The sequence below is a fragment of the Trichechus manatus genome, unplaced genomic scaffold (assembly GCF_000243295.1).
Source record: "Trichechus manatus latirostris isolate Lorelei unplaced genomic scaffold, TriManLat1.0 scaffold00097, whole genome shotgun sequence".
NCBI lineage: Eukaryota > Metazoa > Chordata > Mammalia > Sirenia > Trichechidae > Trichechus > Trichechus manatus.
This window is the reverse complement of record NW_004444033.1, coordinates 4,605,955-4,617,723: the sequence shown is the minus strand read 5'-3', so window position 1 is coordinate 4,617,723 and position 11,769 is coordinate 4,605,955. Positions and strand designations below refer to the sequence as shown.

Here is an 11,769-nt window from a genome sequence, read left to right as displayed (position 1 = left end):
GACTTCCATTGCCTCAATTCTGCTCCTATGACTTTCTATTGAGTTGTCTAATTCTGAAATTTTATTGTTAATCTTCTGGATTTCTGATTGCTGTCTCTCTGTGGATTCTTGCAGCCTGTTAAATTTGTCATTATGCTCCTCTCTAATCTTTTTAATTTCCTCTATTGTGTGTTCAGCATTTTGCCTAACTTCCTTCATAATTTCTTTAAAAGTTCTGTATATTAATCTTTTGTATTCTGCCTCCAGTAATTCCAAGAAATTTTCCTCCTCTGGAAAATTTCTAGATTTTTTTATTTTGGGAGCTTCCTGAAGCCATCATGGATTGCCTCTTTATGTGATTTGATATTGACTGTTGTCTCTGAGCCATCAATAAGTTATTATATTTATTTATTTTACGTTTGCTTATTGTGTCCTAGCTTCTCGTTTTGTTTAGATATGCCCAAATAGGCTGCTCGTATGAGCTAGTTTGATTATTGGCACCTTTGCAGCTCTAATGTCCTTGTTACCAGGTGGTTAGCTCTGTTACTAGGTATGTTAGCTCAGGAGTCCGCCCACTCCTCCTATGTGGATTCAGCTCAGGTGCCCAGGTAGATAGCCACCAAGTGTGTGGTGTAGGCTTTCACTTACAGTCCTAGACAGGCATGGGTGATTGGTATAGGCACAGGCGTCTGGCTGCAGCAGGGGGACACACTCTGGGGAAGGCAGGGGGCTGACGGCCACCCCCGAGTGTCCAGGAGGAATGCATGTCCCTGTTCCCTAGAGTTCATAGCTGGGTGGGCTTTGCATCCGGACTATGAGCACCTAATGCTGTTGGTTGTAAGGACTTGGGGGCACCTCTTATTCATGGGCCCCTATCACAGGTGTCTAGGTGGCGTGGGTGGAGCCACCAGTCCTCAGTCCCCTGATGTGGGTAGGTGAAGACCCTGCTTAATGGGCAGAGCAGTGTCAGATGTCAAGAACCTGTCACTTCACAGGTGAAACAGTTGAAGTTAAGAGTTCCGGTATATACCCTGTTGTACTGCGATAATGAGGGCCAATGCTGTTGAGATGTGCCCACACAAGTCTGTGTAGGGGGAAGCGCACTCAGAGTCCATGGATCCCTTATGCCTGTGCCTAGGCAAAGGAGCGTGCTTACCCTGGGTTCCTGGCTTAGGGGAGCTGGCCGTTTATTTTTTCCCGTTTGTTACTTTGTTCTCTCTCCAAGGCAGGGAGAATGGCTCTAGGTATGTGATGGATCCTATTTCCGGCTCAGGGGACTCAGCAATTGCTGAAGCCGGTCCGGGACCCACTGCAGAGCAGGGAGCGGGGAGGTAAATGGGAGAGAGGTTTTTCCCTAAGGGGGGTGTTTTTGGTCCGCGCGGTAGGCCGTACACAAGTACTTATCTCGTGGAGGGCTGCTTCTCACTGTTTCTGGGTGGCTGTGTAGACTCTCTGGCTCTGGTTCTCTCCCGGTGCGGAAAACGCGCCTCCCGAGCATGTCTGCTTCCCTGCCTCACTGCTCACTCCTGAGCTGATCAGGCCTGAAGGGCTTAGGCTCTCACTAGGTCAGGTCTGGCAACTCCTCACTGCTTCTGAATCGTCTCTCCCTCCCCCTACCACTCATTCCAGTTCCTCAACTCTGCCTTTGATGTTCAGGGCTCCCAGATTGCCATATATAATTGAATCGCTTGTTTTTTTGGGTCTTTGCCGTAAGAGGGTCCATCGGAAGCATCTGACTACTCTGCCATCTTGGCCTCGCCTCTCCTATTGAGGGTTTAAATAAATGGATTTCATTTTAGATATGGTTCTTTAAATGGCATAAATTCAGTTTTATCTTGATTTGTTTCTTAAACTACTGAACAGTAGATACTGAGATGTGACTTCATGGGATTTGTTACATACCATTTTTCAAAGAAAGTACTAGAGGAGAAGTTATAAATTCCCTTCTTTCTTGTGAATAGAAATTTTAAAATGCTGTACACATATATACTTAGAAATTGAGTATTTACTGCCCCATCTCATCATCCTGTGAGGACAGGCTTTACTGCAGGAAATAGCAGCGAATTATTTACTTCTTCAAGTTGAGAGGCTGTTGTGGCTTTTAACACCAAACTATTAACCTCTGATGTTTATTACAAATGTTACCCTGCCCCTAGGCAAGGCAGTTTTTTTTTTCACTCTGTTATGTTTCTTTATTCTCAGAACAGAACTAAAGACTGTGAAAGCACTGTTGTTCTGTCAAAAAGTAAATTCAGTGTCAGGCCAAGGCATGAACTGTAATCTGTTTTCAGCATCTGGGTCTAAAGTTTATGGGTCTCAGAGAGAATCTGTAATTGGTAAATTGAAAACAATTTAGTGCTAAGAAAAGATTGGCTATTCCAGGAAACCTGCCTCCTTTCTCAATCAGCAGATCTAGGGCAGTTCAGAAAGCTTCTGGGTCCTAGCTTAGCCCTGTTGCACAAGTAAGCCTTCTCTAGTGAAGTGTTGTCTTCATGTTTGCTATTTCTCTCATTATTTTTGTCCTGGACATTCCAGCTACATTGTTATCCATAACTTCTTTGCAATGGTTGAAACCTTTAATAAGTTTTTGACCTTGACTCCTTATGCAGTGCTTGACAGAAGACAAGATCAGTCTTCTCCTACATCTGCTTGAAGAAGAACTTGATCACCAAACTGATGAGAGAAAAACTACAACCAAATTAGGCTCGGACGTCCAAGTCCACGTCACTGCCTGTGTTCTCTCTGTGTGTGGCTGGGCGTGTAGGTGAGTCATCAGTTTTGCCTCAAGATACGAGCTGTAACAATATACACCCATGTACATCAGTCAGTAATACTGTTTGGAAATCACACGCTGTTTCTTGTGAGAAAAATGAAACCAGAGAGAAACTAGGGCAGTAGTAAGAATGAGTAACAAAACCAGAATTAGAAGTCAGGAATTGTTGGTGTTCACACCTAAACTTTATTTCTTGTTCCCAGCTGGGAATCTGTGTTCCTATAAACACTGACATTCCTGTCTATTTTTAGAAAGGAAAAAAATACAGTTTAATTGATAAAAACCTACCAGAGGAAACTCCCCAGCTGGGCCTTCATGATGGTGTTTCCATTCCAGCTGCTTGATTTGGCACAGACTGCCTCTGAGCTAGAAGACTGTCGGAACCAATCTTGTTTTGTATTAAATATGATTTTTTTAATAAATTAAGGAGTGTTTTCATTTAAAAGGAAAGTTTTGAGAGGGACAGGAGAAATTTATAAAAGTCAGTTTTAAACTAACCTTGCCAGAGAGAGCATCCCCATAACCCCGAGATCTTCCTGTAGGAAATGTGTGAGCGATGATGAAGTCGGGGCCCTGAGATAGAAGAAGGAGGGCTCTGAGAGGGCGTGGCCCCCAGTCCATTGGGCTGTTCCAGAGATTTGTTTGATGCGATAAAGAATACTCACAAATCATTATACTTGGTCACTTAGAAATGTTACCCTTTGATACAACTTTCTTTGTTTTCTCTTCATACCTAGTTCCTCCTTGGAGCCCATGCAGCTCGCCCTGATAACGTGCTCACAGTGTATGAGGAAGGTGGGGCTCTGGAGCTTCCAGCAGATTGAGTCATCCATGCCTGACCTGGAGGTGTCCTTCAGCCTGAGCAGCTCCCCAATCCCAGGTCCTGAGGGGCGGCCAGAGCGCTTCCCTCTGGTGCCTGAGTCTCCTCGGAGGATGATGACCCGCAGCCAGGATGCCACATTTTCCCCAGGCTCAGAGCAGGTATGGATGTGGCTTGTTTGAGGTGGATTTTTTTAAAAAAATCACTTCAATAAAATACATGAAACATTTGCTATTTGAACCATTTTCACACGTATAACTTAGTGACATTAATTACATTCACCATGATGTACAACCATAACATCACCACCACTATCCATTTCCAAGGTTTTTTCCATCACCCTTAACAGAAGCTCAGTACCCCTTAAATAGTAACTTCCCTCCCCCTGTCCTCTGGACACGACTAATAAACTTCTTTCTCTATGCATTTGCTTATTCTAGAGAGTTCATTCATGTGGGATCATACAATATTTGCCCTTTTAGGTCTGGTTGATTTCATCCAGCATGATGTTTTTGAGGTTCATCCGTGTTGTAGTGTGTGTCAGAACTTTATTTCTCTTTGTGGTTGAATAATATTCTATCATATATTTATACCACATTTTGTTTATCCATTCATCTGTTGATGGACATCGATTTTTTCTATATTTTGGCTACTGTGAATAGTGCTGCAATGAACATTTGTGTACAGGTATCTGTTGGGATCCCTGCTTTCAAGTCTGAGTAATACCTAGGAGTAGAATTGCTGATAATTCTATGTTTAACTTTTTGAGGAACTGCCAAACTGTTTTCCACAGTGGCGGCACCGTTTTGCAATCTCACCAACTATGGACAAGGCTTCCAATTTATCCACATCCTGGCCGACACATGTTGTTTTCCATTTTCCTGATAATAGCCATCCTAGTGGGGGTGAAGTGTTATCTCATTGTGGTTTTGATTTGCATCTCCCTGATGGGTAATGATGTTGAGCATCTTTTCCTGTGCTTATTGGGGTATATTCTTTTCACCCCCTTGGTTTAATTTATTCCTAGGTACTTTATTTGTTTAGATGCTATTGAAAATGGAATTGTTTTCTCAATTTCCTTTTCAGGTTGTTCCTTGCTGGTGTGTAGAAACAACTGGTTTTTATGTGTTGTTCACGTGTGCTAAAACTTTGGTAAATTGATTTATTAGCTCTGGTAATTTGCTTGTGGAGTATTTGGGATTTTTTATATATAGGATCATCAGTCTGCAAAGAGAGAGAGTTTCACTTCTTCCTTCCTGATTTGGATGGTTTTTATTTCTTTCTTGCCTAATTACAGTAACTAGAACTTCCAAGACAATGTTGAATAGCAAGGGTGAAAGCAGGCATCCTTATCTTCCTTGGCTTGTTCTTGATCTTAGGGAGAAAGCTTTTAGTCTTTCACCGTTGAGTATGATTGTCAGCTGTGGAGGGTTGGATTTTTTTAAAACACTATTCTTGCCAAAAATGTTGTTGGTGGAAAAGGTGGAAATTAACTTAGGTGGGTAGGTTTCACTTCTAACCACATTGATTAGAATACCACATTGTGTTCTTCACCAGCTGCAGCGGCAAAACTAAATTCTTTAAACTGTAAAATACTAGCTTTCACATGCTTCTAGAAATATTTGTCTTTATCATAATCGTATCACTTGTGCACTTCTATTATCTCTCCTTTCCTTCAGGCTGAAAAGAGCCCAGGTCCCATCATCTCCCGAACTCGGAGTTGGGACTCTTCCAGTCCTGTTGACCGTTCTGAGCCAGAGGCCGCTAGCCCCACCACTAGAAGCCGCCCGGTGACCCGAAGCATGGGAACAGGAGACACTCCTGGCCTGGAAGTGCCGTCTAGCCCTCTACGGAGAGCGAAACGAGCTCGCCTCTGCTCGTCCAGCAGCTCGGTGAGTCCCTGAGCACAGACACCACGCCCAGCCCTCACCAGGCAGCTTGGAGAAGCAGGTGGGGGCCCTCCCTGGGCCTGTGGCTAAAAGTAGACCATGTGCATAAGTGTAAAGACGAGACAGTTGTGTGACTGAAGGGAACAAATTAAAGGGTTTTTTCATTTGTTCATTTGGGATGAATTCTAGAGTGGTAGTAAATATTTCAGACAAATGGGACAGCAATGAGATGGGGGGACAAAACTTGATAAGTTTGTCTAACACAAAAGGAATGAAAGAATAAAGAACATGAGAAGAAAACACATAGACAAAGTTTAAAGAAGGTGAAAACTGGAAATGTGGGCAGTGGTGAGATTCTGGGCTTGATGACTAGTAGCAGTGCCACCTTGAAGTTGTATAGCATCTCCCCTTCATTAACATAGTTTCTGTCCCTCCTCTCCCAGGACACGTCTTCCCGAAGCTTCTTTGATCCCACCTCTCAGCATAGAGACTGGTGTCCATGGGTGAATATCACACTTGGCAAGGAAACTAGGGAGAATGGTGGAACCAATGGCAGCACACCCGGCGAGCCAGGTTGGAAGGGAGTGTTGAACACCCTCCTGGCCCACACCCAGGCCAGCCAGCCAGCTGAAGCTGACTGCATGGTGAGAGGACCATACCTGTGTGTGTGTGTGTGTGTGTGCGTGTGTGTGTGTGTGTGGCACTTGCTGTGCGTGGGGTGGGGAGCAGAGGCTGGCCCCATAATTAGCACCCTGCTTGCCCTCCATTTTCATAAGTCAGGTGAGACTCATTCTGGTTTATTCTAGAAAACAGGCTTAGAACCGAGTCACCAGGCTTAGAACCGAGTCAGTCTTTCTACAGTTTAGTGTGTGGCACTCAACCAAATTTTGGTAAATTCTTTATCTTCCCAACTAAAATGATTCAAAGCAGATGAGGAGCACGACACAGAAATAGATGAATAAGCAGCTGCCTCATGTTGCGGAACAGTTGCTTTTCCCATCAGTTGCTGTCACTTGTTATTGGAACTTGGCCCGCTAACTTAGCTCTTTGGAGCCCTGTGCTCTGACACCGAGATTATGATTCCATTCCTCACATTGGGCACGTTACTCTAGTCCACAGCCACAGACCTCAGCCAGCCACCTCAGCACTGACTGCTCCTGGTTCCAAATGTGGCTAAAATCAAGCCCATCGTGACAACTGAAAAACAAGCCAAGTGTTTGCTCTTTGTGAAGGCTGAAAGTCATGGGGGCATTAAGGAATCATGGAAACTAGATTCTCTCCTTTGCTGGTCTCTCCCACGTTTGCCTTGTGCCTGGTGTAAACATGATTTCTAACCTCTGTATCCCCCAAGGACAAAGTAAAACAATATTTGCCAGTAGATCTTCACAGTTGTGCGGTTTTGTAGGGTCACAGGACTTCACTCGATGGAACTGTAGTCAAGCTAAGAGACCAAGAGTGTACATTGGTCCCCTTAGTAAATACACAGATGGCGGTTTTCCAAGTTTTAGTAGAAAAAAATCTGCATTTTCCCAATTTAAAAACTTGAAAATATGTAAAGCTATTTGACAACAGATATTTGACCCACCTCTCAAACTGGAGAGATTAAACCTATATCTTTGCACATAACTTCTCTCTGTTTAGAGCCCTGGTGGCACAGTGGCAAACAGCTTGGCTGCTAACCAAAAGGTTGGCAATTCAAATCCACCAGCCGCTCCTTGGAATCCCTATAGGGCAGAGCTGCTCTGTCGTATGGGTTGGAATTGACTCGATGACGTGTTTGGTTTTTTTTTCCTCTCTCTCTGCCTAGATGTTCATGAAATAGTGTATTGGCAGCTTTTATTAAGACTCCCTTTGTCACTGTCATACTAAAAAGAAGCCTCACAGAATTTCTTGTAATGGAGGAAATTCGCCTTATGATTGGCCCTGGGCTCAGGACTGTGAAGATCCTTTTCGGTAGCTTTTCTTTTAACCTTCCCACCACATTCCTGCTGGAAAATATAAAGCTTCATCAGGCTATGGGAAAGGCTCTTGATGTTAGGAAAACGTTTACGTGGTTTTACAAACTTATGCTTCTCTCAGTGCTTCTCTCAACTTTGTTTTCTGATGCTGTATTAACTAAATTCCCTCAGTCATTAGTCAGGGCTCAAACCTTTCCCTCCTGAGACTTTTATTGAGACATTCTCCTCGAAGAGAATAAGAAAACACTGAAAATGTCATCTGATGTCAGGAAGTGTGATTGCCTTGCTGGATGTTGTTTGTGTTCTCACTGAGACCCATTCTGCGTGAGGTTTCTGTGCTCTTCATTGTGACCCGAAAAGGCAGAGAGAACCCAGGGTTCTGATTCACTGAGAACTTTATCTTTCAGTGAACTGCTTTGTTTCCCTGTAACACCATTTCTCAGATTCCCAGATCACTTCATAGGCATGATCAAGTGGCAGTGAGAGTCCTCCTATTATTAGCTCTGCTGGCTAAAACAAGCTGAGAAGGCCAAGGTCATAGTTTAAACTCTTAAGGTCATTTAACTTTGTTTTATTCCTTGGCCTTGGATTATATTGTTAACACCAGCTGGGAATCATGTAGACTTGGGTCCTTGTTCCCAAGAAATAATGAATTGGAAGGGGGAAAATGCAGAACAGAATTTCAAATTCTCGTGGAATCCAGACTTTCTGGATCCAGGGAGGCTGGGTGAACCCCCAAAACTATTGCCGTGAGATGATCTTTAAACCTTAAACCAAAAATATCCCCTGAAGCCTTAAAACTGAACAATCGTTTAGCTTAACTAGTAAAAAAAAATGTCTGCCTTCTGCATCATGCTCTTTTAAGAACTGTCTATATGGGATCAAATTGGCAAGAGCAACTCAAAAGATTAGATAGGAACCTTAGGGGACAGTGAGTTTATTTTAATGAGGGAGGAATAACTCAGAAAAGGAGAGTGAGAACAGTTGCACAGCTTGAAGAATGTAATCAGTGTCACCGAAATGTCCATGTAGAAACTGTTGGTGTATGTTTTGCTGTGTATGTTCTCAACAGCAGCAGATGATTAGAGCCAGCTCAGCATCACAGATGAGAAACCAGCGCATAATGTGTGCTGCACAAATGGTAGGTCAGAAGTGCCCTCCTCACGGACAGACCCATCTGCTTGGAGGGAGGGTGGGAGCGTATTCTAGAGGCCCAGAGTATGTCGGCAGTAGGTCTAACAGTAGAACAGAGGTTTCTTGATATTTTAGGTATACCTTATTTATAGCACAATGTAAAATGTAATTTGTTTTACTCACTCCTAGACATAGCTACAGGAGCCCTGGTGGCACAGTGGTTAAAGTGATCAGCTGCTAACTGAAAGGTCAGTGGTTCAAAACCACCAGCACCTCTCCAGTAGAAAGATGTGGCAGTCTGCTTCCATAGAGATTTACAGCCTTGGAAATCCTGTGGGGTCGCTCTGGGTCAGAATCGACTCCACGGCAGTGGATTTGATTAGACATAGCTACATCATTGCGGGAGAAATTTATAAACAAGGCCTTGAAACTATTACCTGTCCTTTGTCTCTATAAAAGAATTTCATCTCTTAATAATAAGCTTTTTTCCCGGTAGAGTCTCTCTGAGAAATCAAGGAAGGTATTCCGAATATTCCGGCAGTGGGAATCTTTATGCTCATCCTGAAGATATTTCAGCCCCTTCACGGAGAGAACTGAGATGAGAGCAACTTTTTGAAAAATAAAATGGAAATTCCCTTTTGGTCAGCTGATGCTAAGTGTTTCTCCATTCTGGTTTAATCATAAGGAGTCCATGCTATTGCAAAGGCAATAAATGCCAGCTACCTACATCCGACTAGGGGAATGGTTTCCATGTAGGGCTGTGGAAAGGTAAGATACAGCATGCCTGGCTCTGTTGAAGGAGCGTGGGGCTGTGAAACCAGATGGAGGAACAAGGACGTGATGCCCATTTCAGCGTCTTGAGCACAAGGCGGTGTTTGGAGGACTCTCATATCCCAGGAGTATGACAGTATGTGTTAATAAAATATTTCCTGTGTTTCTTACTGCCGGAGAACCATTTCCCGCCTGCCTTTGGGCTGATAAAAAGGAAGCAGAGACTGAGAAAACGTCAGCAGATCAGTCAACAACATCAATATTTTGGTTTTCCGATGGGCTGCAAAGCCTAAAATTTATTTGTAATTCCAGTCAAAGAGGTATAATCTTTATTTAACCAGAGGCAAGCCGATTGTCATTGTGTCACCAGGAGATCTCCTGGTATGTTATAGTGAGTGGTAAGCTGGCCATTTTCTCCCCTCACCTTGGTAATAATAGCAGAAGAGAAGATAACAAGAGGAAGGCACATCAGAAGAGACCCCATTCTGGGAGCCTCCTCATGCTGGCTCCCCCGATAGGGACCCCCAGGGCGCATCACTGCTGGTAGGGAGCATTTGTCTCCGTGGTTTTGAAGACCAGCCCTCAGCAGGTCCCATCTAAGTGAGACCGTTCACTGACAGTGCCCACGACCTATTGAAGGCTAGAAAATAACTTCTTTGACAGGTCTTGTTTTCTTTTGTTAACTTGTTGGTTGGTTTTATAATTCACTTCTTTTATACTGAAGTATTTTAAAGAAAATAACAGACATCTCAGCATTCCATCCATCAATACTATAGTTTACAGCTCTAAAAAATCAAATTTTTTTTCTACATATTATACCCAACAAAAATTAATAACCACTTAATAGTATCTAATATTCGGTCCATATTCAAATCTTGTTATTTTTCCCAAAAATGTTCTTTATATCTGATTTGTCTAAGCCAGGATCCAACTCAGGATCATTAAATTTCTTTAAAGGACGGTCTCTTTTTTCATGCGTATCAGATTTTAAATTTGTCATTTTTCAGTTCTGATATATAAAGGGCTAAATAGTACTGATATCCCTGTCAGTGGACGAGGCTGCTTCCAGGTTGTTTTTCTGGGTGTGCCCTTGCCTGTAGCAATGGTAGATGGCTCGACTTTTCATGGGCTCATGGGCAGCTGGCCAGTGTTTACAGAAAGGAGACCTCTGGCCCAGAGAAGGAAGCTATTTGCTGACTGGTGACTAAGTGAATTATAAGTCTGCTCTCTAGAAGCTCATAGCCTCTAGGCCACAGTTTCTTAAAGTGGTGTAGAATTATTATAGGGTGTTCACATGGACTATAAGCCTGTCTAAGATTTGGGTTATAATTTATGTAGGTATTTTTTTAAGTCTTCCCACTCCTCCCAAAATAATATTTGTATTTCTTTAAAGTAGACAGAGTTCCACAAGTTTTGTTTGTTTTATCCTAAATGAAAGCAGATTGGGACAGACTTAGTGTAATTTAAGAAACATTAGGTCTCTTTCACGTGTAAGGCACTGTCAGGCTTTACTGTAATGCAGAGGTGACTGGCTGCCTGGTCTCTACTCTCAAAAATTTATAGTTCAAACTGGAAGACGCATTTATGCCCACGTGTTGCACAACATAGTGCTAAATACTCTGGGAGAAGGGTAAGAGAGGAAGAAATTAATTTTCTCATACGGAGCTGGAGAGAATCTTGAGGAAGGCGTAGCTTTGAGCTGGACCTTGGAGATGAGTGGAGATACAGGTTCCACGAGAACAGGGACCTTGTCTGTCTGGTTCATATCCTGCCACTTAAAACAGTGCCTGGCACACGGTAGGCACTTCATAAAAGGACATTTGAAGCTGGAGGAACATTGTGAGCAAATGAGCAGAGTGTAGGATCTGTTCCTGACAGAGCAGGTATTCTGCTGTGGCTTGGGGTTTTTTAGCACGTTGCGTTCAGTCACATGTGAGGAGACCTGTCTAGAAGTATGTTCTAGAGTTTGAGAGAGGAGGAGACAGTGTGTCGAAGAAGTTGAGGATGATTATTTCAGATGCTCCAAATGTATAGAGCCACATAGAGTGAAGCCCTCAACCTTACCTACTTCTTATAAGAGACCTTGGTGCTGGCCTGTTGCACAGCACTCCAGAAGGTCCCAGTCAGACTGGGGCTACACTGATAGACTGTAACATGCGTACTTTCAAATAGTGATGGGATGTTCTCAGACGGGGTTGCGTCCTTGAGCTTCCTTTCCCAAAGCGTCTGTTGTCTTCCACACTCTAGGACGTCACTTCAACCCTAAGCTGTTACTCATTCTTCTTGTGGTTTTGTTAGCTGTGAAAGTTCTTGTTTGGCCTTTCTAGGAATCCATTCTTTCTGATTTGATCTTTTATTTGAATTTTTTTTCTTTCGGCAGATCCGTTTAAAAGAAGATAATTGCCTAAAATGGTGTTTTTGTTACTTTATTCACAAGGTGGCTTT

General features: G+C 43.2%; 1 protein-coding gene across 1 annotated transcript in view; it reads left to right on the top strand.

The window, feature by feature from the left end:
* Positions 1–9,492, top strand: part of ZC3HC1 (zinc finger C3HC-type containing 1) — a 30,108-nt gene extending 20,616 nt beyond the window's left edge. Inside the window, exons 6-10 of the mRNA XM_004382666.2 lie at positions 2,589–2,743; positions 3,490–3,733; positions 5,252–5,464; positions 5,905–6,105; positions 9,050–9,492. Of these exons, the coding sequence (XP_004382723.1) occupies positions 2,589–2,743; positions 3,490–3,733; positions 5,252–5,464; positions 5,905–6,105; positions 9,050–9,118 (882 nt within the window). The 3' untranslated portion in view covers positions 9,119–9,492. The remainder of the gene's footprint in view (positions 1–2,588; positions 2,744–3,489; positions 3,734–5,251; positions 5,465–5,904; positions 6,106–9,049) is intronic.
* The last annotated feature ends 2,277 nt before the right edge of the window (positions 9,493–11,769 follow it).